The sequence below is a fragment of the Callithrix jacchus genome, chromosome 11 (genome assembly GCF_049354715.1).
Source record: "Callithrix jacchus isolate 240 chromosome 11, calJac240_pri, whole genome shotgun sequence".
Lineage (NCBI taxonomy): Eukaryota > Metazoa > Chordata > Mammalia > Primates > Cebidae > Callithrix > Callithrix jacchus.
Window position 1 is genome coordinate 113,661,491 of NC_133512.1, and position 26,344 is coordinate 113,687,834.

General features: G+C 36.9%; 1 protein-coding gene across 2 annotated transcripts in view; it reads right to left on the minus strand.

Moving 5' to 3' along the window:
- EXOC4 (exocyst complex component 4) overlaps window positions 1-26,344 on the minus strand; it is an 808,475-nt gene that overhangs the window by 510,204 nt on the left and 271,927 nt on the right. Inside the window, exon 10 of one of the 2 annotated variants that reach the window (XM_035255084.3) lies at window positions 22,953-23,039. The exons of the other annotated variant lie outside the window; for it this stretch is intronic. Within the exon in view, the coding sequence (XP_035110975.3) occupies window positions 22,953-23,039 (87 nt within the window). The remainder of the gene's footprint in view (window positions 1-22,952; window positions 23,040-26,344) is intronic. 2 annotated transcript variants of the gene reach the window in all.

Sequence of the window (26,344 nt, forward strand, 5' to 3'; positions counted from 1 at the left end):
ACTATTGGTGGTAATAAAGCACAGTAAGGCCATTACTTTTGAGCAAAAGCTAGATGTCATTAAATGCTAGATTTGCTCTGAGATACAGATTTTATAGTCTCAAACTTAAGTTACACTTTTCAGGAAAATCTTTATTATTTAAATTCCTGCAGGAAGAATAACTCTGTTATTGTAATAGCCATAAATGTATAATAAAGCAAGTCTAAACAGGGCCTCATATTAAGTGCAACAGAATATAGTACATTCAGCTATGAAAGAAGTTTAGGCTAGAGTTAGGGATTCTGATTTGAGAGTACCTACCATGTGTCTGGCATTGTGCTTGACTTTGGGGTCACCTTAGTACACAGGGGAGACATGGTGCCTGCCCTCAGGGGCCTCAGTAAATATAAATGATTTGCTACATAACACTTCTCCCTGCCAGTGTAGGGTTGTTTAATACCTAATGAAGGCAACCAGAGCTTTGTAACAAAAAGCATGGCTTCAATTCAAACGTAAAAATATACTTTAGAGAAGTTTGATTCATAAGAAATAGCCAATTGGGAAACACAATCCCCTGGTTTTGTACAACTTATACTTAAGGAAAGTATCAGACACATACATTTCAAAATCAAAAATGTCAAAGAAAGATGTGAATTTCAATAAACAGTGGGCCAGATGATAATTTCAAAGTCATATCAGTAGGCAGAAAAGGTTACCAGACTTTTATGTAATGGAAATCTAGGCTTAAAGTCATGCTCCAGATTTCAACATGACATCTGCCAAGATTTCTTTTGCTGTCCTTGGTTAAAATACATGTACCGGCACATTTTTAAAAGTCTGCTTTCCTTTACTGCATTTTTTACAAATTGAAGGTTTGTAAAACTCTGTACCCAGAAAGTTTATAGGTGCCATTTTTCTAACAGCCTGTGTTCTCTTTGTGTCTCTATGCCACATTTTGATAATTCTTGCAACATTTCAAACATTTTCATTATTATTATAGCCATCATAGTGATCTTTGATGGTAACATACAAGACTGCAAACTTAATCAGTGCATGTGTGTGCATTCTGACGAGCACTCACTGGCCATTCCCTCACCTCTCTCCCACTCCTCCAGCTTCCCAATTCACAAAACACAACAATTTCAAAATTATACCAATGAATAACCCTACAATGGCTTCTAAGTGTTCAGGTGAAAGGAAAAGTCACACATTTCTCACCTTAAAAGCTACAAGCCAGGTGTGGTTGCTCACACCTGTAATCCCACCATTTTGGGAGGCCAAGGCAAGCAGATCGCTTGAGGCCAGGAGTGCGAGATCAGCCTAACCAACACAGTGAAGCCTGTCTCTACTAAAAATACAAAAATGTGATGTACGCCTGTAATCCCAGCTACTAGGGAGGCTGAGGCATGAGAATCACTTGAACCTGGGAGGCAGAGGTTGCAGTGAGCTAAGATCACCCCACTGCACTCCAGCCTTGGTAACAAAGCAAGACTCTGTCTCAAGAAAATATATTAATTAATTAACTTATGAAAAGCTAGAAATAATTAAGCTTAGTGAGGAAGGTATGTAGAAAGCATAGACCGGCCTCTTGCACCAAATAGCCACATTGTGAAAACAAATAAAAAATTCTTGAAGGAAATTACAAGTGCTATTCTAGTGAACCAAGAAAAAAGGCTAAGAAAGTGAAACAGCCTCCTTTCTTATAAGGGGCAAGTTGTAGTGGTCTGGACAGAAGATCAAACCAACCAATACATTCCCTTAAGCAAAAGCCTAATCCAGAACAAGGCTCTAATCTCTTCAATTCTATGACGGCCAAGAGAGGTGAGCAAGCTGCAGAAGAAAAGTCTGAAGCTGTTAGTGGTTGGTTCATTAGATTTAAGGAAGGAAGCCATCTCTATAACATAAAAGTGCAAGGTGAAGCAGCAAGTGCCAAAGTAGAAGCTGCAGCAAGTGATTCAGAAGATCCAGCCAAGATCACTGATGAAGGTGGCTACACTACACAGATTTTCAGTGTAGATGCAACAGCCTTCTACTGGAAGAAGATGCCATCTGCAACTTTTCAGAGCTAAAGAGGAGAAGTCAATGCCTGCCTTCAAGGCTTCAAAGGACAGGCCTGATTCTCTTGTTAGAGGCTAATGCAGCTGGTGACTTAAAGTTGAAGCTAATGTTCATTTACCGTGCTAAAAATCCTAGGGCCATTAAGAATTATGCTAAATGTACTCTGCTTGTTCTCCATAAATAGAAGTGGAGCCAAAAGATGGACAAACTTGCTGCAATCTCATGATAAAATTTAAATGGACAAAGTGATATTTATTTTAAATTTGAATGTAAAATCTGAATGATTTTATGAGTATGAAAATATAAAGAAATAATAAAAAGACAATTTAAATTAAGATATGACATTTAATGGGAAAAGGGAAAAAACCTAGTATTTATTAATTGGCTATAAGGTATCCAGTTTTTTTGATACCTAAAGGTACTAAGTTTTTTGTGGTTCTGGACATTTTATACATATTTAATCCTCAGACCAATCATCAAAATAGGTATTATATGTCTAACTTTAGAAAAGACTGAGGTTCAGTGAAATTTATAACTTGTTTAACATCTAAAAATGGAGGCGCTATTGTGATTCCCAGAGGTAGGATTTAGTTATCTGGAAAATTAACTTTTGAGAGACACTTCGTTTCTTAATGATACTAACAAATGAGGCATTGCTATACTTTTTTCTTCTATAATGCAAAAGTCTTGAACCTAAAGTGGGGAGGAAAAAGAATATCTCATTTATGAGTATTTGGCAGTGAAATAGTATCACATAGACAAAGGAATTGTTGAAGTAACCTTTTCATCCCTCACAAATTTCCAGATACTAAACACATACATATATACACATATACATATGTACATACACACACACATGCTTTTAAAGGCCCAAAGTGAAATGAAATTTAAAAACAAAATAATTGAACCAAAAGGTGAAGTGTTATCCTCCCATTCATTCAAATCTTCTTTTCATATTATTTCATATGCAAGATGCAAAGACCCTGAAACAACCTGACAAGGAAAAACAAACAACCCCCCCCCAACAAAAAAAAGGAAAGGAAATCTACAAGTGAAAGACAAACGGTTTTTCAAAAAATCAACCCTGCACAGCAATGTCCTCTTGCTTTAGAAACAGAACATAAAAAAGTTATTGCTTTAAATCCCTCGATTTGGTTAAAAATCACAATTGACAAACTATCATCTAACAAACTTACTAACATGGTCTTAGAGACCAAGAATAGAAGAAAGAAAAAAAAAGGAGACAGAATTGGAGTTCTAAAATTTAAGTTAAAATGCAGAAGAAAAAGGAATTAGACACTGTTAGGTGACCTAACTTAGTTTCTTATAGGAGTTGATACAAATGGGTTCTCAAGTCCTAGATCCTGACTGACAAAGAAAAGACAATTTCAAAATAAAGATATGAGAAACACATGTAGAAATAAGGTAAATCAGTTTCCTACTGAGAAAACAAACAAATGGCAGAAGTTACTGTAAAAGTCACTTTACCAGCAGGAATTATACTAGATTTCAATTTAATTTGATCTTTAAATGATTAGGCAACTAAAAGGAAGACAGATAAAACAATGAAGACATTACTCCTAAACATGCTGTGATAATCAAGATTTGAAAATTTATTTTAGATCTCCAAAAATTCAAAGAACAAATATTCAGTAAAATTTAATTTGAACATGTATTTCTCAGTTAGGCTGCAAGTTTAGATGGTGAGGAATCTTTGTTCCGTTTAGGAAATATGTGCTGATTTCTTAATGCTTGAATTTTCCCAATGCACCATTATTTGCTGATAAAAGACAGGCAAAAAATATATGTATATAATAATAATCTAAATGTGGCCCCTAGCCTTGGCCATTTAACTTTGTTCAGAAAGATATAATTCAAAATTTTCTAAGTAATGCTATTTCTGGGAGAAATAAGATAAACCTAATTTCATTTACAGGCAAACTAAAGACTGAGGGTCCATTTATCATTTTTAAAATGCTAGCCAGCAGATAAGATTAGTTTCTGTCACTCACAGCACTGTCAAGATGACTCAATATGATTGCAAAGTCGATTTTTATGGCCATATTTGAACGAATAATAAATGTTCCCATGGATGCTTCGGTTTGAGGATCTCAAAGAATTTGACTGCTAGAGAGGATAAGTGACAAGTACACTTCTAGCAGTTGGTTCGTTTTATAATCTCATGCTACTCTTTTCTAAAGAAGATCCAGAAGAAGCCACTAAAATATTAAAGGCTGGATAAAATCAGTATAAAAATAAAGCTTAAAGGAACTGGGATTATTGTGGCTGAAGAAAAGACAAGCATAAGGCTAACCTAATAATAGTTATTAAATATATGAAAGCTTATTGTATGAAGGATGGATGAGGCTGTTCAAGGGAGCAGCAACTCGGGAGAAATGGAATTAAAGGACCAGGTAAAATGAGGGGGGAAAATGGCCACAGTATAACCATAGAGATGAAAATATAAAAATACTCCTCTGAGACTCAACAACAGGGAATATCAACTGATAAGAGCTGGGTGAAATAACCAGAATTAATTAAATTATATCGAGATGCTTGAGTTAGCTCAAATAAATATTGACTAGAAACCTAAAATTTTGCCTTAGAGGAAAATCTTAGGCTACTGAGATTATGTCAGGACACTCAATTTATATACAAAGTATATTTTGAAAGAATTTTTTAAAAATCTCTCATTACCTTTTAAAATCAATACCAAAGGATATTAAATCCTTTACCACACTATCCAGAAAACAAACTGCAAAGCCAATCAAGAGTTAAGGACAAATCTAAAAAGCTCCAGTTTCCCAATATATTCAAGCTGTTAAGTTTGTGGTATAACTGAAAATAAGCAAAACATTCTTTTCATAGCTGTGGTCATCTTAGGGTACACAATTAGCATATTTCTAGTATAAAACACTTAATACTATCAATATTTATAACTCTTTAAGTTTTTACTCTGAATCCAACAATTTTTTTAAAAATCCAAATTTTTCTCAATACATAAAAGAAAAACTAAAATGGTACTAACCATCAAACACAGAATTAAATGCTATTTATTAGATCAGTTTCAAACCATTTCAAATCATTTTCTGAACACCTCTAAGTAGGCACTCTCCAAGTGACGTATATTGTGGCTCAGAAGACAATATCCCCAAAATGAAGGCTTCAGAAGCTGAAGGTTTTCTCTGATCTTCACGTCCCCTCCTCAGTCCCTCTCTCCCCTAAGGCTACCCACAGAAACTAGAGTCCCTCTTGCCCAAGACTAGTCACAGAGGCCAGAACACCTTTTCCCCAAGGTCAGCCATAAAACCTAAGAATATCACGACAACTTTCTCTCCACATTTCTCTGTTAAAACTGGCCAAAAGGAAATTATCTGACCAATTTTGTTTTACTATAGGTCATAAGATGCCTTCCCACACAATTCCAGAAAGGGTCCTGCCCCACACCTAGGAGGAAGTCATGCATGCTCTGAGAGGCCAAGAAGAATCTAAACAGACAGGCCTTGCTAGGTTTCCCCACTGCTCCTATGAGAATTAGGACCATACTCTTTTGTCCAATCATAATTCTACATGATTGTTTATACTTAGAAGGCACACGCATGTGTGCACGCACATGCGCGCACACACACACACACACACACACACACAATGAAATTTGTCTGCCTTTTCTCCATGAATCTGCATTTTGCCAAATGAATTTTTAGTGAACCTGAATCTTGACCTATACATACATTACTTCAAAATAACTTTTAAAATAAGTCTTTAAAATGTACTTATACTGTATCCTAAAAAAAAAGATTCCTAACAAGAATTCTGGAACCTTGAATCTACTAGAAAGCAAAAGAGCATAACCACCACAAATGGGACTTCAGCCTCTGCTGGAATTCCTCACTGGTCACCTACCCCTCATTCACATGACACAGGATACAGTGCCTGGGGAAAATTTCTTTCCCAAAATATCAGTCCCAATGTTACCTATAATTTTTTAAATCTATCATTCTGCTTATTTATTTACCAAATAAAGGCTAACATCCACTAAGAATTTTCCTTTAATATGCAAATATACTTGAGCCCAGGGTTTCAAGACTACTCTAGGCAACATGTGAGACCCCTATGTCTACAAAATATATATATATATATATTAGCCAGGCCTGGTGGCATCCTCCTGTAGTCTCTCAGCTACTTGTGAGGCTGAGATGGAAGGATCACTTGTCCCCGGGAGTTGAGGCTACAGTCAGCCTAGATCGCACCGCTGCACTCCATCCTGAACAACACAGTGAGATGCTATCTCAAAAAAAAAAAAAATAATGTAACTGAGTCGCAGGATAGGACGGGGCTCAGCTCCCCGCTCTCATTTGTTGTGCCCTTGGTTTTTGGGCTCCCTAGCCCCAGGAATGTGGAAGAGGCCCTGGCGGTGTGATGAACTTACGGGTCAAGTAAATATTGGACCCAAAGAGTTTTGCAGAGAGCGATTTATTAAGCAGAGAGAGAAAGAGAAGTAGAGAGAGCTCTCCCACACAGTTGTGGGAGGGGATCCCAGAGAGGGAAATCCGCACAGGTAAGGTGGAGTTTTAACTTTGAAGTTATTCCCACCCCATTCATGTTCTTGTCCAATGAGAGGATTTCTTTCAAACTTCCTCTGGAGTGATTGATTTTCGACTCTGATTCTAGATTGGTTGCTTGGGGTCACAATAGAGCCCCTCCTTCCAGGGCTCTTGGCAGGCTTACTGAACAAAGGAAGCTCACCTGGAATTTTACCTTTGCCCACTGGAAAGTTAGACAAAGAACTTTAGATTCCTGCATGGGGAGGTGGATAGAGGCATGGCGCTGGGAAGTTCTTGCCTTTGAAACCACACCCCTTGTGAACACGGGAAGAGAAGTTAACGTAGTCTCTCAATCACATAATATAAAATAATATGACATCAACTAATAAAATAAAATAAAAGCAAATATACCTTGGTGGATGATTCATGCCTAAAAGCAGCTATTTATGAGGCAAGTATTTAACGAGAAATCATGCATCATTATTCCCAAGTGTTTATAGTCAACATTTTCTAGAGCTATCAGGGAGATTCTGACCACAGTGTCACAGAACGAATAGGTAACAGTGACCAATACTCAAACACGAAAAATTAAGCTGATGGCCATTTGAGCACAGGTTCGCAGAGACGGCATACCTAACTCATACTTCCTGCATAGCGTGCAATTTCTCAAATTGTTTGAAAAATATGGAGAATCATTTTTAATAAGAAAAAAGGTAAATAATGACTATAATTTCTTAATTAAACCTAAGGACACTATATTACAAATAACTTAGTGTCTCAAAAATTATTTCATGTAGGCATAAATATTCAGAAGATATGCCACAGTTTTCCTCATTATTGCCTATCTTACTGTAAAACCTTTCCTTTTCCTGAAATTATAAAACAAAATTGTTAATAATGTCAAAAAGGGGAAATAGCAAGAAGTGCTTCGATTCACTGTGTAAAAATACTCCAAACATCAAGAGACTCCAAATTTCAGAACAAAATACTTTTTAGTTTTTTGATGAGCAGTAAATAGAGAATTAATAAATGTATCTATGTAACAAAGCCTTTCTTTACTTTATAATGGGAAGCTGTTAGCTTTGCAAGTAAAACTGGCAAAGTCTATCAGGTCAATACATTGTTTCATAACATGCAAATTGATAACTGCCGGCAGGAATCTCCAGAATAAGACACCCAAAGATTTTGAATAAGGAAGGAATAACCGTTTACCAGGAAACACACACTTCATGTATATATAGATAGATGCAAAGAGCTTTGCATTAGTGAATGAAAGCACAGACTTGGAACTTGTTTGTAAATTTGAAAGTGAACAAAAAGGCAACTTAGCAATTTAGCAATTGGTTATAAAAATGAAGCCATGCATGGAAAACTTATTAATGTTCTTTTAATAGTTTTCTGAAGTAATAAAAACTATGATGGGGTAATCAGTTGGAGTTACACTGGTTTTTAATATATTTTTTTTCCTGGGCATCTAGTGCCATATGTTCCTAAGAAATTTCTATTAGTGGTTCACTGACAAATAGGACAGCAACAGAATTCCAGGGCTGGGGTTTGAAGAAAAAAGAAATCCAATGGCAACATTTAGATGGTATGTGGTTTGCCACAGATTACATAATGACAAAAAGTAGCCATCAGGAGTAAAATTGCAGCTCCTGTAAGCAATTGCATTAGAGAAGCAGGTGCTACATAAATGATAACAAGTAATGGCAACAGTAATAACAAAAAATGCCTTATGTTTATCTAGTGTCTTCCTTCTAAAGTGCTCAAAACTACTACCAGGAAGTAGCTAACTGTTCCTCCCAGGTTTGAGAGGTTGCTGGTGGTGAATTTTTTGGTTTTTTTTTTGGCATACCTGAATTATAGAATTACCAAAAAATCATCAAGCAAGAAGGGATTCTGTGAGATTACCTCATCACCTCAACAGCAGATGTGCCCCTAGGGCATGCCTCCTCAGAATCTTCTGGGAGAGCATCTATACATTTCCTTAGTAGGATAATGTTAGAAATTCACAGGTCTAGGGATTCATAAACTTCACAGAGCAATGATCTCCTTTGCAAAGACCAACTGAAAAATTCAGGGCACATCAATGATGGGATCTTGAAACAGGTTTCATTTTTATAAAACCATAATATAATTTCCTTTCCTATACTTAAAAACTGCTAAGTCACACAAAAAAAGCAAAAAATAAACCCTCCAAATTATTATTATTATTATTATTTTTTGAGACGGAGTTTTGCTCCTGTTATCCAGGCTGGAGTGCAATGGCGCGATCTCGGCTCACCGCAACCTCCGCCTCCTGGGTTCAGGCAATTCTCCTGCCTCAGCCTCCCGAACAGCTGGGATTACAGGCACACGCCACCATGCCCAGCTAATTTTTTGTATTTTTAGTAGGGACGGGGTTTCACCATGTTGACCAGGATGGTCTCGATCTCTTGACTTCGTGATCCACCCGCCTCAGCCTCCCAAAGTGCTGGGATTACAGGCTTGAGCCACCGCGCCTGGCCAACCCTCCAAATTATTAAAGTATCCAAGCTACTACACTGACTTTATAGTTAGCTTTTAGAGAGAATATATATCTGGGACAAATAGACTTTCCTATTCTTGATTAACAGACACTAAGAAAGCCTGTCTTTACTTAAATCAACAGGGAATAGAATGCAACTGAGATCTAGAACTCTTACATCATTCTTGCCAAAGGACGTTCACTTCAGAGTTCATAATTTGAGTTCAATATAAGGTTCAGACGTTGCCAGTTATGCAACAGGAAAAAAATACAGCCCAGCAGAAAAGGTTAAGGGCAAAAAGAGATACAGGAGAGATGGCTATTTTTGTCAGACAATAAAATAATAAAATAAAGACAATACAAGAAAAAAAAGTCTCACACTGAATCAAAGCATCTCAGGGCTTAAGTAGGAGAGAATGAAGAATGCTGCTCTGTCCATTCCCAGGGAGGGCAGGACATTCTACCACTGGCTTCTGTCTCACTCTCTGTAATCGTAAAATATGCATGTATATGTCTACGTATCAAATTGCTTTTTCTAGAAGTAATGAGGTAGAGCAGAGGCTTAAGCATACCATAGGTACAAGGTACCTGGATAAATGGTGAAGACAGACAATTAAGTAAACATTTCCGGAATAAAGGATGACAGATCAGCAGGAGTTGATATTAAAAATGTACTGGATAAAGAAGACTAAGAAAAAAAAAGCAGCAATTTCACAGAGATAAGTGTAATCTGGATAAAGAGGACTAAGAAAAACCACAGCAATTTCACAGAGACAAGTGCAATTTCCGTTCTCCCTTCCTCCCTTCCGGATAAAGAAGACTAAGAAAAAAAAAATGCAGCAATTTCACAGAGACAAATGCAATTTCCTTCCTCCCTTCCTCCCTTACGGATAAAGACTAAGAAAAAACAACCGCAGCAATTTTACAGAGACAGTGTAATTCCTTCCTTCCTTCCTTCCTTCCTTCCTTCCCTCCTTCCCTCCTTCCGTCTTTCCCTCCTTCCCTCCCTCCCTCCCTCCCTCCCTTCCTTCCTTCCTTCCTTCCTTCCTCACTCCGTCCCTCCCTCCTTTCTAAAAAAGACTAAGAAGAAAAAAAAAAAACAGCAATTTCAGAGACAAGTATAACCTTGTATAACCCTTCCTTCCTTCTTTCCTTCTGCAGTCTCTAACTCCTGGGCTCAAATGATTCGACCTCCCAAGCATATAGGGGTGAAGGCACATGCCACCTCACCTGGTTGAGTTTTTATTTTTTTATTTTTTGTAGAAACAAAGGTCTTTGTTGCCCAGGCTGGTCTCAAACTCCCAGCCGCAAGCGATCCTCCAGCCTCAGCCTCCCAGAGAACTGAGATTACAGGCATGAGCTACCACTCCTTTCCTACCAGTCCTTTTTCATACATATATTATGCGTCCCTAAAGAGATTTAAGGTTCCTTGAGAGCATATACACAACTGTTGAAAAAATATTATGTGACAGGAAAGAAAGGGGAAAAGGTCTAAGAGTAAAAGATTTTTAAGAACCAGAAAGGAGATGTTTGTCAAGCTATGGATGAGAAGAAAATCATTTAGCAGCAAATAAAGGGAAACAATTCTATAGCAGCTGAAAAATATGGCAGAGTTGAGGTTCTTCCATTAAGAATGAACCATCCATTCCGAAAGAGTGGCAATAAAGAATTTAGAGAATTCAGTCTATAATATGCAAAAGAATGCTCTTATTTTCCAGTTCTTGTACCAGAGTGAAAAAGGAAGTAAATCTGAAGTCAAATGGCCTGGGTTTGATTCTGGGATCTGTCGCTTATCTGTTATAGGACCTTGGACAAGTTAACCAACCTCTGAACTCAATTGCCTCATCTTTTAAAATAAAAATACTCTTATAGCCTCAGATACCAGTCGGTAACAAGCAAGTATAAGAAGAAAAAAAAAAAAAAAACAGGGAAAACTCTTGTGGTTCCTACTAAAGAAAGGAAATATTTATTTATAAAATAAAATAAAATGAACCAAAACTGTGCTATTGTGATCAACATGTGAAATGGTTTACAGCCCCATCTTCAGTACAATTTTCTTGACGTTCTTTCATGACTACACTTGAGCTCTAATATATTTCAAAAATAGAACACACTTTCAGAAATGCTTTTGATAAATATAAACAGAAGAGTGTTATACCACCATTATTCTGGGTTAAAACAACAGTAAAATCTACGTTGGACTACTTTCAGAGGAATGTAGGGAAAAAATTCAATATGGCGTTCTGCTAGATTTGTCTGCTAAGACTACAGTCACTGACCATGGTGGTGGTTCATAAGAAAACAAAGAAATCGACCAGAAGAAACACTTCCCTTTGCAAGAAAATGAACAAAATAGAGTACAAGTGGTATTCTATTTCTACAGATAGTGTGGACGTAGAAGGATAAAGTATGGGACAACAATAGATAGCTATATAGTGTGAAATTAGGGCTGGGTGCGGTGGTTCATGTCTGTAATCCCAGCACTTTGGGAGGCCAAAGCAGGAGGATCACTTGAGATCAGTTCAAGACCAGGATGGCCAATATGGTGAAACCCCGTCTGTACCAAAAATACAAAAAAATTAGCCAGGCACGGTGGTGGGCGCCTGTAATCGCAGCTACTTGGGAGTCAGAGGCACAAGAATCACTTGAGCATGGGAGGCAGAGGTTGCAGTGAGCAGAAATCACACCACTGAATTCCAGTTTGGGCAAGAGAGTCAGACTCTGTCTCAAAGAAAAAAAAAATCAAGATGTATAAATAGTGTGAAATCAAAGGATTTGATTTCCTGAAACCCTGACTAAAGATACAGCACATCTCATATGCTGCCAGTTGCCCCCAAATAGCCATTCTCTCCTTCTTTTAGGCATGTGGATAACCGAAACAAGATACATTTCTGAGTCTTCCCTGTGTCTAGACATAGTCATGTAATACAGATCTGGCCAATCAAATGTAAGATGAAGTCAGCATAGGCAACTTCCAAAGAGGATATGTCTTACTTCTCCCCCATCTACTCCCTGTTGGCTAATATGTAGGTACAATAGTAAGAGTTCAAGTATCCACCTTGGACCAGGAGGAGACCTTAGGAATGGAGCACACATGTGGTGAAGCATTAAGATAGAAAGAGCCTGCCTGGGTCGTTGAGGACTTTGTAGATCAAAGTCCCTATACCAGCACTTGACTCCCAGACTTTTATATGGGAAATAAAATTCTATCTTGTTATATCACTGTTATGCTGAGTCCCTGTTATTCACAACCAAACCTACTCCTACAGCCAGGATAAAGGAAGCTTGTCAACTAGATAAGGAGACCTTTAAAATGGATTGACAACAAAGAAAAAAACAGAGCAGATAAAATAGATAATGTGGGAGACAATGGGTATGACTGGAAAAAGTTGTATGATAAAAATTGCTACCAGTAATATTTTGCTGAAGAAGGCTGGCTGGAAACATACTATTTGTATGATCAGAGCCTGGTCAACGTAAACTTTAAAGTGGATACGTGTGATTTCATAAGAATTACTAGGACTTCGGGGCTGTAAACAGAGAGAGAAGAGAAAAAAGAGGAGGAGGGAGGGGCGAACAGAGGGAGTAAAATATCTAATTAAAAAGCATGAGAAACAGTACTGCATATAAAGGAGAACTGTAATTTGTTGAACATTTATTCTGAGTAAGGGACCATGGCAGGCATTTCTCTTAGGCTGTCCTATCGAATCCTCACAATAGCAGAACTAACCCCTATTTTACAAACAGGATAGTGTGACTGGGAGCATTTAAGTAACTCAATAAAGCCAGTGAGTGGAGCAGCAAGAATCCAAATCCAGGTTTTTGTCTCAAAAGCCCATGCTCTTTCCATTACCTGATGCTGCTGCCTCAAAGTTCTCTTTCTGAATAAAAACTACTAGACTCAGAATAGAAGCAAAATTTTAAAACTCAGACTGTCATAAAAGACAAAAGAAACAAATGTGTTAGCACTGCCTGCATTAATATGAACCACCAGGAAAGAAAGAGATGATGTGATAGTAACAGAAATCTTGGAAGAAAATGAAGGTGCTGATTCAGAGTTTATAACAGCACAAAATGTACGCTGGAAATACTAAAACAAATATCACTAGCCTTGAGAGGAAGAAAATGACATGGTTGTAGGATAGATACAATTCCAGGGCTGAAATCTATAAAAGAAAATTAAAATGTATAAGGTAGAAACCATTTTTAATCATATAAAAGAGCTGATATTGCTTTAAAAATATGCATTAAATTGCTTTCCATAAAACAGTACGATTCCTGATTACCCAGGCCGCCCTTGATATGCATGCAAATCCTATAAGCCTCTCACAGAATGCTGGTAGACACTGTGATGCCATCCTTGCTTCTACAGCATTTCCAGTATTAGTGGTTATCTTGACCGAAGTTAGAATTCTCACGGCTGTGGTCATTCAGATATGATTGTAAACTTCCAGGTATGAGGAATTCCTTTAAATGAAATTCTCCTCATAATTACCTAGCATCATGTTAGTCACATAAACAAGGCAGCTGCTACATGGCTGAAAGACAAAATTCCAGTAGCTGGAGCTGGAAGGCCTGCATTCAAGGTATGGCTTTTACTTATGGGGAGGGTAACTTTGGACAAGTCACTTACCTGCTCAGAACTTCATGAGTAAAATCAGGATAATGACACTTCACCTTCCACAATGAGACACTAAAAAAAAATCATCTCAAAAGTCAAGTGCCACAAAGACATTCAGTTTTACAATGAGCTCTCAACAGATCACTCAAAAAGATTGTTTTCAAAAAATAAACTCTGGTTGTTCCATGTGCTCGCACAGAGATATTGTGAGCACAATGTGAGGGCCCATCTCATCTCCAAATAATGACTCTCATGCCCTTTTAAGTATTCTGCCTTATAGGCACAAAACTTCAAATCTGTTGACACACGTATACAAGTGCCACTGAGAAGGAAGCAATAGATACCACATGGGATAATAACAGCTCCAAACATAAAATTCACCCCATTTACCCCATAGTTTTCAGTCCATGTCACCAAAGATAGTACACTATTAATCAAGCAGTTCTTAAGCTGGATATGAGGAAATCAATGAGACCAAAGGAAAATGTGCTGTTTATGTTTGCTTACTAAAATCACAAGAAAAGTTATCTGCAAAATCTATTTTCTTCTTTTGTTTGATTTGGCCTGATTGACTTTCAACACAGATACAACACTACTATGTATGTGTATGCAAGTGTATATACATGTTAATATAATTCAATACTACTAGGTTAAACTGCAGAGAAAACATTTCCTAGACCTTGATTAAGGCCTGCATTAAACTATCAGGCCCTATCACAAGCTTTGCTGATGAGTAGCTATTTGGACACACAGAGAGCTGTGATTTTTATCCACTTTACTAATCAGCAAGTTCAGATTTGCTGCTAATGTGACATTGATGAACACGAATGATGTTAATGTGACAGTGATGAACAGGAATGACAGCTCAGGGCTGATTAAAATTAGCTAAGGTTCTTCAACCTAGGACAGAATGGAAACAACTGCAAGCAAACATGCATCTTGGAAACAGAAAGACCAAAAACATATGTTTACTGATTATACAGAAATTGGCGCAAATGTATATTTCAATGTGACATTGTTTAAAACGTATGCAGTCATTAATCAAATCCTGCACTAAATCAAAAACGGCAACAAAAACTTGAATACACAGAATCAAAGTGCTGAGTGAAACAAAACGTCAAAAGGCAGAGGCTACGGTTTGGTTATGAAAATATAGGGAACATTAGAAACAGATCAAATGCTTATGTGAGCTGAAGTAAAATTCTCTGACCTGAACTGAGAAATTTAGAAGAGATATTCCCAAATGCCATGTGGACTTCTCCCATTTTGTCTTATGCAAAGACTTGGAGAGTTAGATACTTTATCCAAGTACAATTCAGGACAATTACCTCTTCCTCCCCTTCCTTTTTCTCACCAGCTACTCCCATCCCATAGAGACCAAATCATTAGATTAACACATCTGGGAAACAGAAGAATCACTGAACTCTTCTTACAGGAGAGCCAAACTGTACTTCTGTCAAGCAGGTAACACATTTCTCTTTTCCCACAGAGTGCACTTAATCCAGCGACCAATGTTTCTGACATCATATTATAGTTTCACTAAAACAAAATTTAAAAACAAGCAGAAAATCCATACAGAGGTAGCGCAGTCAGCCTAGGCACTATCATAGCTTTTAAAAGTAACACAGAAGACCTGTGGCAACAAGTGGATCATAAATAATCCACGTTGTACATGCTAAGTGTATAATAGGAGATGATACCAGTGTCCTTTTTTATAAAAAAACAAAAAACAAAAAACTACAGTCCATTAATACATTCTGCCTCTGTTAAGCTCTAAATAAAGTGGTCAGATTCTCACTGTTGATGGGAATTTAATTCCTAAACATTTATTCAAAATATTAACCTGTACCGTCAAGTCGTTTAAAAAGAGTAAGCATCCACAAGCTACGATGTCCTGGCATAGGCCGTCATTCTGTCACTTAAGACCAAAAGCATTTCAAAACATTTACACAGATGAGGTTCTACAAAGAATAAATTAGAAAAGTATATTACATGACAGATATAACAGTCTCAGAATCCTAGTAAATTTTAATTCAGGTTTTCTTTGTTACTATTCATATTGATTCAACTGATAAATACTAAACAGAAATGGTAAGTGGCCTTCTAAGAATCCAAAAATCTATAGATAAACCAGACACATTTTACAAGCATTTCTGAAAGGAGGCAACAAAGGAGATAAAAGAACAAGATACATTGCTCAGAGCTTCTGTAATCAGATAATGAAAGTCAATCAACACAGGCAAATCTTCAATTACTATACTCCCAGTGGCAATCATTGACAGGGCTGTTTCTGGGTCATGCTCCAACCATGCAATTTTCACCCTGAAATCTCAAAGAAAAAACTACATTCAAAGCAAATCTCTAGTTTCAAATTCTAACCATCTATAGTAACCCTATTTCCTGTTCAGTAAGTAGTTATTTCTCATGCATGATATAATTGTTTAAATTATCCTTTATTAGAATTCCTCCTCAAAAGTAAATTTTCTAAAATTATCTGAATTGCTTTATTGCTACTAAGTAAGTCAGTCACTGACATCCCCCAAAAAATTTATATTGGAATAAATAATTCATTCATTTTTCTAAATGATTTAAGCTAAGATTCAAATATGGCTTCCAAAACTTAAAATCTGATGGGGCCAACTTTTAAACTGCCCACACCAAAGTACATTCACTTCTAGAAGAAACAGGTATTAAAAGCAGGCTTTCTCCTAGAACTGTGTTTCTTTTAGCATTATGCTTCTTTTTTTTGGCATTAAGTTACTATCATAGCTCCATATATGAAAAGCATTTGGCACCCAGGAAAATAAATTATCTATAAAACCAGGCACCACCTCTAACTAACTAATCAGTGTGGTTACTCTGCTCCTGTTTTCAGTGGGAGAATGCAATTAATACTCATTTCCTAAGAGGAGTTTCACTGAAGAAATTTATCATAAATTTTGTCTTTTTCAACCCATGCCTCCTTTTATGTTTCTAAAATATTTCTAAATGATGACTCATACATTGATGAATGACAATAAAAGAGTTCAGTTCAAGCTAATGAAGAAAAAAAAAGTTTAGAATATTTTTGGAATTATTGGCTTCCCCAACATTGGAAATACTAAGTATTGGGTACATGTTGAGCATGTCTTATCTAAAATTCCAAAATCTGAAGTGCTCCAAAATCCAAAACTTTTTGAGCATTGTTACGACGCCACAAGTAGAAAATTCTACACAAGTACTTAACATAAACCTTGTCTCATGTATAAAATTATTTAAAATATTGTACAAAATCTTCAGCCTACGTATATAAAAAACAAATGAATTTCGTGTTTAGATTTGGGTTCCACGCCCAAGATATCTCATTATGTATATGCAAATATACCAAAATTTGAAAAAGTCCAAAATCCCAAATGCTTCCGGTCCAAAGCATTTGGGATATGGGATATTCAATCTGGCCTGTAGGTCTACCAGGACTCTAGTCCCCAAAACTAATTTCTAAAACAATTCAAAAGGAAGGTTTTTTGAAAATAAAAAAAGCTATCACATTATTCAAAGTAAGATTCACTGCAAAGAAGCAGTACAACTGAATTCTCAATCATGAATCTGAGGAGGATTTATGTACCTAAGGACTACTATACTTTTCACATAAGAAGAACTTTTCTCGTGTCCGTTTTCTTCCTAACTTTGGATGCTGACTCCCGTAAATCTGCTTACAAGTCTTGCCTGGGTCTCAAATAACTGGAACTGCCACAGTCCCTGACTAAAGGCAAGCCTTTCCTGGTTTTACTATAATGTTCCTTTGTTGCCCCTCCAGTTTTCACCTACTTGTCGAAATTTTTAAATTGGATATAAATTCAGTCAATGATCTGTAGTTAGATGCCAACCAGACCATATTGTAAATCTAAATGGCTAAACATGAGATGGTTTATTATCTCAGAACTAATCAAAGCCACACAGATACTCTCCAACATGGATGGCTGGGTTCTATACAATACCAGTGTTAGAATCTGTGTTTCAGGAGTTAACTTAGGAAAGATTTCGCAAGTACATTTATAGCGAATAAAATAAAGACACCACTTCTTATAAGGATAATATCAACTGTATTTTAAAGGAAATGAATAATAATGGGTACTATATTATTATTTCCATTAAAATATTTTCCTTACGAGAAACTTCATTTTATCCTTTTCCTGCAGTTTGGATTCTCTATAGGAAATATGCATCTGAAGAAGTATTTGCATGTATACGTATACTGATAATTTCACCCTCCATTAAGCCCTGCCTCTATGAGTCTGGCCATGATGACAGAAAGATGTCAATCACAAATCCAAGGAGACACTTTAGAGACACTTTAACTAGAAAAAAAAAGAGTAGGATAAGCCCCTTGACTACACTGAAGGTTATGCAGTTAACCTGCCAAAGCACATGACATCACTCTCTCCGTCCTCACAGATACCTTGGCATGTAAAGTGAACTGAAATCCTTCACAGTCCCTTTGACAAAGCTGAATATGTGCCGAGCCCATCCAGCCTTTCTCTGCCGCTGCTTTAACCTTCCTTTTTGACTCTCACAACCCCTAGTTCATCTGTACCCAACAAGAGTGATTTAGAAATCACATAACTAACTTTCTTGGATTGATAAAAAGTTATCAAGTAAATCTACGTGACTTTCATTTCTCCTCAGGAGATTAGCATTTGAGGATGGATAAACGTATAGTCGTGTACTACATAACAACATTTCCATCAACAACATACTGTATATACAATGATGGTTCCACGGCATTGTAACACGGTATTTTTACTGTACTTTTTTATGTTTACATACACAAATACCACTGTGTTACAAATACCTACAGTATTCAGTATGGGAACATGCTATACAGGTGTATAGTCCAGGAGCAACAGGCCACACCATGTAGCCTAGGTATGTAGTAGGCTATGCCCTCTGAGTTTGTGTAAGTCACTCTCTGATGTCTGCACAACTACAAAATCAACTAACAATGCCTTTCTGGGGATGCGTCTCCCTCACTAAGTGACGCATGACTGTATATCCTTTTTTTTTTAATATTTCTTCTTGGTGATAGAAAACAAAAATGTCCTGTTGTTCAAATAACTAACTTCTCTTTTTCTAGGTTACTATGTCACACCACTCCCACCTCTTAAACTGCCATTCCTTGGCAGTGTAGTGTAGTGATTGAGAGCCCAAGCTCTGGAATCAGATGGCATCTCTAGCCCCAGCTGTACACTTGCAGGCTATGTGACCTTGGGCATATTATTTAAATGCTTTGGACCTCATTTTCCACATCTACTCTTACACCACCTAGAGGATTAAATAAAATAACGCATGTATGTGGCTGGCACATAGCAAACTCCCAATATGTATTAGTGGAGAGGTTATTTTCCTCTCTACAGTTTCAAAGAAAGCATCTGGTTGCTATTCCTGAACATCCCTGCCTATTTCATTTGCAAAGCCTGAATAACTCTCCAAATACAAAAATGATGTCCTAGATATATATCTGAATCTCTGGATAGAAGTGATATGTTTAACATGCGTCCTCTTATCTTTCTTTTTGTCCTAAATAATCATGCCACATAAGCAGACAATGATGCAAACGGAAAATGAATACAGACATCTGAATTTATATATAACTCACCAAAAGGTTGCATAAATGGTACAGAGAGATGATGGAGCCAGAAAGACACAACTATGAATTCCTGCTCTACAATTTACTAATTGGGTTTTAGATCTTTCTGATCCTTAGCGCCCCATCTACAAAATGAGATAATAATTCTTCTGTCTTTATGTCTTATAGATTTATTACTGCAATCAAATGGAGTAATAGGACTAAGCACCTGATATAAAATAAAAACTCAAATAGAAGCTCCCAAGCCTGATAAGTAGGAGAAACTTAAACCGCAACCTTCTCTCCAGTAAAGTGGCGTTTTATATCAAAAGGAGCAGGGATGTCGGAATGATATAGATTTATTGTGAAAATCTGTCCTTAATATTCTTCTAGTTATATCAACAAGTGATATGTACTAATTACACTAGGGTTTTATTTTTTAAATACAAGGCACAGCACACACCCTCAACAGAATAAAAAGGCAAAGAAGGAGGAGAAAAGGATTTAAAAAGGGAACAGCTGGCATAAACTGTGCACATCATTCAAAGAGGCAATGGGGCCAATAGTTTTTTTCAATAAAAGCAAGAGAACACTAGGTGGTAATGAAATGGATACTTTAGATCTCAGGAAGCAAAACATATCCACTACTCTTCAGGATGCCAGGGGAGGCTTGGATAACATCTCCTGTCTTAATGAGCTCTACTCCATTCCCAGCTGTTCAGAACAATGACAAGAGTTCACTGCAGCAGAGTATCCATATACAAAAACTCCATGGTCCCTAGAGCCAGAGGTGCAGGGCAAATGCTAAATCATACATCCGTTGATGTTTGGATGTATAAATGAAGAGAGATTTAACAAGAAGAAGAAGAAGAAGAAAAAACCCTTGCACATTCAGGATCTTTCTTCTCCAAACTTATGTACATTTTCTCATCTCTTTTTTTCAGACAAATGTATTGGCTCTGAATACTTTTTTTTAAATTAATTGACTTTATCTTTTAGAGCAGTTTTAGGTTTACAGAAAATTAAGCAGGATATACAGGGAATGCTTAATATACTCTCTCACTCTGAGCACTTTCACATTTCCTGTTTGACTTAAAATATTATACGGTAACCCAGTATTTAAATGAATCAATATATAAAAGACCAGAGAGGATAACTTGAAAGCCTTTCCCCATTTTAAGTTTGCAGAAACCAACTAATAGTGACAACAATCTGAAGAGAATACAATGATCAGTCACCAGAAAAAATATATATAGCAGTAGATTTATATAGTTCCTATTAAGCGATCACTAACGCCAAATTCAAAAATCACAATCACTGATGTAGCACTAAAGTTTAATTGTAAAATTAGCATTTAAACAGACAATTAAAAATATTAACATCTCATTGACCCCTATATTTCCTTAGACTATAAAGAAATCTCTCTCCAATCTAAAGGACTTGGAATGTTCCTGAGATCAAGGCTCAGAGCTCCGTTTATGTTTATTATACAGCTTCTTCAACTAGGAAACTGCTCCCTCTTGTTTTTAATACAATGAGAAAATTGTATCATGTCACATAGATACCATCTGTCATTAAGCCAAAGACTGTCAGGTGAGTCTTCACTACTGCTGGGAAAAATTAAATTGACAATATAGTGCAGTGGTTATCAAAGTATGGTCCCTAACTTCTTGGAAATGCAAATTATTGGGTCCCACTCTTGACCTGATGAATCAGAAATCTGGGGGTGGTACCCAGCAGTCTGTGTTTTAACAAGACTTTCAGGTGATTCTGATGCAAATAAAGTTCAAGAATGACTGATACATTCAAAGATGTCTGACAAAGTATAAAAAGGAAGTGAGCATGAACAGTAAATATCGCCCTACCACATCACACCCTCACACACAAACTATTTTGGCTAAAAACAAGAACGATTCCTGAGAATCAATCTTGTATTTTATTTGGGAATACTGCAGACTGTTTTGTAGGGCTTCATATAGTGGCCTAAAAACAGAACTCTTTCAATTACAGCTATATTTTCAATGTAATTTACATTTTCCATGCATCACAAAATGAACTGAAACCTACTGTGTTAACTAAACACAATTTTTTTCTTATACACAACTTGAAATTTACTCTAACTAGTTTCTAGCCACATTATTTTTCTTATTATTCCTCTACCTATTGCTCTGAGTGTAGAAACAACAGACACACCATAGGAAGATCCCAGGTTCAGATAAATCAGATAAAAATTTCTAACTGTATACTCTAGTCTTCAGTTAACCACCTGAAGGCCCATCAACTGGATGATTTAAATACATACGTTTATTTAATTATTTTTTTGGAGATAGAGTTTCGTTCCTGTAGCCCAAGCTGGAGTGAAATGGCATAATCTCAGCTCTCTGCAACTTCTGCCTCCCGGGTTCAAGTGATTCCTCTCCCTCAGACTCCCAAGTAGCTGGGATTATAGGCGCCCACCACCAAGCTCGGCTAATTTTTGTATTTTCAGTAGAGACAGGGTCTCACCATGTTGGTCACTCTGGTCTCAAACTCCTGACCTCAGGTGATCCAGCTACATTGGCCCCCCAAAGTGCTGGTATTACAGGCATGAACCGCCTGGCCCGGCTAAATGCCTATTATTTTAAAACAACCACAGTTTGATGTAAGAAAAATACAGTTAACAGGAGTGGTATTATAGTTATTATCCCTTTGTAACTTTGCCCCCTTTTCTATTAGAATCTATATATAGTTTTGATTATGTTTCTACAGTAAGAGTAAAGTCATTATATTCTTACTGCTGATTCTCTCTACTGGGCCCAGGGGCACGAAATGCCTTTGCAAATCTATGTGCTAAACTAGGTAGTCACGAAAAATTTGTTGGCTTCAAGAAGTTACATCCTGGTAATCGTCTCACTTGAGCAACAGAATGTAAGATCAATGGGTAAAGTTTTACAAAATCTTTACCCATTGTGTGTTGCCATTGTTGTTTTAAAGAATTCTCTGCAAACCAATTTGAAATTAGCGGTCCTATATCGCAAATTCCTAACCTGACGTCAACTTGGATAATGAAAGAATCATCAAGATTCACAAATAAGATTAACTTATTTAAGCATATTAGAAAGAAAAGGACTAGGGATTTCTGGAAAACTGATTCATCCTTTGGATTATACCATTCCAAAGAAATAAGAATTTCTCAAGAGCCTGGTAACAATATTGTTTTAGTCTCTCAAAAAAGAAAGAGCCGCCGGGCGCAGTGGCTCAAGCCTATAATCCCAGCACTTTGGGAGGCCAAGGCGGGTGGATCACGAGGTCGAGAAATCGAGACCAACCTGGTCAACATGGTGAAACCCCGTCTCTACTAAAACTACAAAAAATTAGCTGGGCATGGTGGCGCGTGCCTGTAATCCCAGCTACTCAGGAGGCTGAGGCAGGAGAATTGCCTGAACCCAGGAGGCGGAGGTTACGGTGAGCCGAGATCGCGCCAGTGCACTCCAGCCTGTGTAACAAGAGCGAAACGCCATCTCGAAAGAAAGAAGGAAGGAAGGAGGGAGGGAGGGAGGGAGGGAGGGAGGGAGGGAGGAAGGAAGGAAGGAAGGAAGGAAGGAAGGAAGGAAGGAAGGAAGGGCCAATTATCTGGGGAAAAGAAAATAATGTACCAACCATGTGTCTTCGCTGGCAGAAGAAGCAAAGGACAGTGGAGCCTTGGCAGCATTATAGGCTTTGTCACTAATGTTTGGGAACTCAGCCCTTCAGGAAAGAAAAAGAAACAGCAGTCTGTCTCTGGAATATTGGCTTGAGAGAAATAGTAATCAGACAAGCAGGATTCCCTTTAGAAAAATCCTTCTTAATCTGGAACCCATGGATAGAATCCAAAAAAGGCATGAACTTGGAGGGGGAAAATACGTATCTTTTATTTCACCAAACTCTACTGAAATTCAGCATTTCCTTCAACTATGATTACAGACAACTACAATACTATTAACATACCTGCAACTCTGTCACCAACAAAGTGTGACAAATACTTTCACACCATATTACAGGTATTTCAGGCATCTCAAAATTATACCTATACTCATAACTAATTTGAAATTACAGTATTGTTAGATTTGCCACTAAATCTTATTTATTATATCTGTATTTCAATATAGTGGATTTCCTTTTATACTCTTTGCATTCCTTAATACAGTAGAAAGCATTATTCTGAGAGATCAAAAGGGGTCCATGACTAAAAAAACTGTTAAAAACTCAATTTTGGAAAGACAGAAGATGGGAAGAAGAAATGCTCTGAAGCAGTCTCACAAAGTCCAGCATAAACTCCAACATGAAAAAGAATCTGCCAAGAAACATATGCAATTGTTCTGTTCTGAAATGCACACACAAAAGTTAGGAAACAACACTAGCTTATTATGCTTACTTGGAAATTACAATAAAACCTAAGTAAAGGTTGAGATGGCCTAGTTGGTCTCAATAGGAATAATTTCTAGCAATCAGTTTGACCTTAGAAATATTAGCCTACCATCAGTGGCTATTCTGAGAAACAAAAGGGCAGTTCAGTGATATTAATAATTCAGCAAACACAGTATCAGGAGCCACATTTTCCTCCATCCAAAATCCCACATCTTCCACCCCTGCAGGGACACTATGAAGCGCTCCAAGAACCATGGCTCTTACACTATGGGAGACAATTCAAGTAAGCTAAATGTTACTTAAAAGATGTATTACAAGGGCTCTTTGTACAGAAAGGATTTCAAATGCAATGACAATAGAGTAACTTTGTGAAAGACAAACTGGATATTAAAATGATCACAACCTAGTATCTTCATAATAATCAGATATGCTTTGATCTCTATATAAGAGATATTCTTAAAACAGTGCTTTACAAGCCAGATACATTCAAAGTGCTAAGGAAGAGCTCGCTGTTGAAACACATAGTAAGAATTGAAAGGTACATATACTCTTAATTTTCAGATTAGATCATATATATCCCAAACACCTGAGGCCATACTTTGGAAAAAGATGGCAGTAAACTATGACTTCAATGTTACATGGGCCTCCCCAAACCAATTTATAGGAAGCTATTAACCATTAACATATTTAAATCCTTACTGAATTTAAAATAAAGAATCTGCTTTAACAGAGCTACTTCATTAATTATCTGCCATTTATTCTATGAGATCCTGAACTTTAAAATTTTCTTTCTGGTCTGATCTTTTATTCTAAAACATCCTAGAAGTGGGTAGTCTCAAGCAGTATGAAGCTATGGGCACATCATATCCATTAGCTAGAATTTTAACTCAGGGCAAATAATGATTATCATTCTACTACAGCTTTCGATGTATTTCTTACTGGCATCAGGCAACAGCAAACACAAGGCGGTGAGTTAAATGACAGTGGACTGAAATATTGTCAACGCCATTCAAATGGGTTCATACATGGTAAGAGTTAAAAACAAACCAGTTGGTCATGGTTTTCATATGGTCATATCGGAGATTCTTGGGAATGTGGGCTCCCATTTAATACTAGTCACCCATGGAATGAAGGCGTTTTACATCCTGTGTTTGCAAAGATCTTTCACAGGGATATTTCCGAGACAGATGAAGAGCATTTAAAATGCTCTTAAACTCGGGGGGGGGAAAAAACCACTTTCCTTGAACAAAGGATATTCTGTTTTCCATGCTACTCTGTGCTGCATGCCATCCTGGTTTTTTAAAAATCTGCACACACAATTATGATTCCGTTGAAAACAAAGATAGTACCACTATAATTGTGCCCAATGAGCCCAAAATATTAAACTTTTATTTGCAAGTATGGCTTTCATCACTCCCTCCCCGAAAGCGCTATATATGATAATATATTATTTGTTATTCAGAAGAGAAAGAGTTCCATACAAAATGAATGACTTCAATTGCCTTATAAATAAAACATGGATAAATGTCTTGGTAAAATAAATTAAAGGAGCATTTGTATTTGATCACTCCATCATATTACTGTCTTTATCTACAAGCGGAAGAAGCTGTTGTGTATTTCCTGAAATTCATTATGTGCAAAGTCTATAATGGAGAAAAATCACTACTATGTTCCGGCTGAAACTCAAACAAATATCACGTATTATGCATCTCAGAGAGACTCAAACACATTAAAGGCACAACACTCAGAAAAGATAATGAAGGTCCACACCCATACTTTAGGGGTTTGTATGTTTGTTTTGGAAGAGCTTTTACTAGCTTTATGATTGGTATTACAGTCCACTTTCACTTCCTAAAATTTACTAAAATGGTTGAAAAGAAAAATGTTGATGAAACAGTTTCGCTGATTTTGATTTGATAAACAGGAATCACAAAATAAATGACACAATTCCAGTTTTAAAGAAAACTAAATCTATACCATTATTATTATAATGTTAAGTTACAAACACATATATGTATCACAGAACTAACATGAATCACAAATAATAGTATATCTGGCACTGGGGATGTAATTCTAGGTTATCCTTCATTTCTCCCATTGTTGCTAATATACACTGGGGGGGAATAAAAATTTCAAAGACTACAGAAACAAGTGTTAACAAATAAATACTTTCTGATTTTTTAAAGTAATAGGCTTAAATAGAGCCACTTTTATTGTTTAAAAAAAAGTATTTTTAAGTAGATAAGAAATTCTTCTCAGTGAGAAAATCAGGGAAGAAAAATCTGTTTTCTTCTCCTGTGCTTTGGGAGAGTGACTTACAAATATAAAATCACGATTATAACTAATACAAAAGATAAGGTAAAATAAAAATCATCTAATTTCTAAGGTTTTCAAATTTTCTTTTTTCTTTTTTTTTTTTTTTTGTGGGGGATGGAGTTTCGCTCTTGTTACCCAGGCTGGAGTGCAATGGCGCGATCTCGGCTCACCGCAACCTCCGCCTCCTGGGTTCAGGCAATTCTCCTGCCTCAGCGTCCCAAGTAGCTGGGATTACGGGCACACGCCACCATGCCCAGCTAATTTTTTTGTATTTTAGTAGAGACGGGGTTTCACCTTGTTGACCAGGATGGTCTTGATCTCTTGACCTC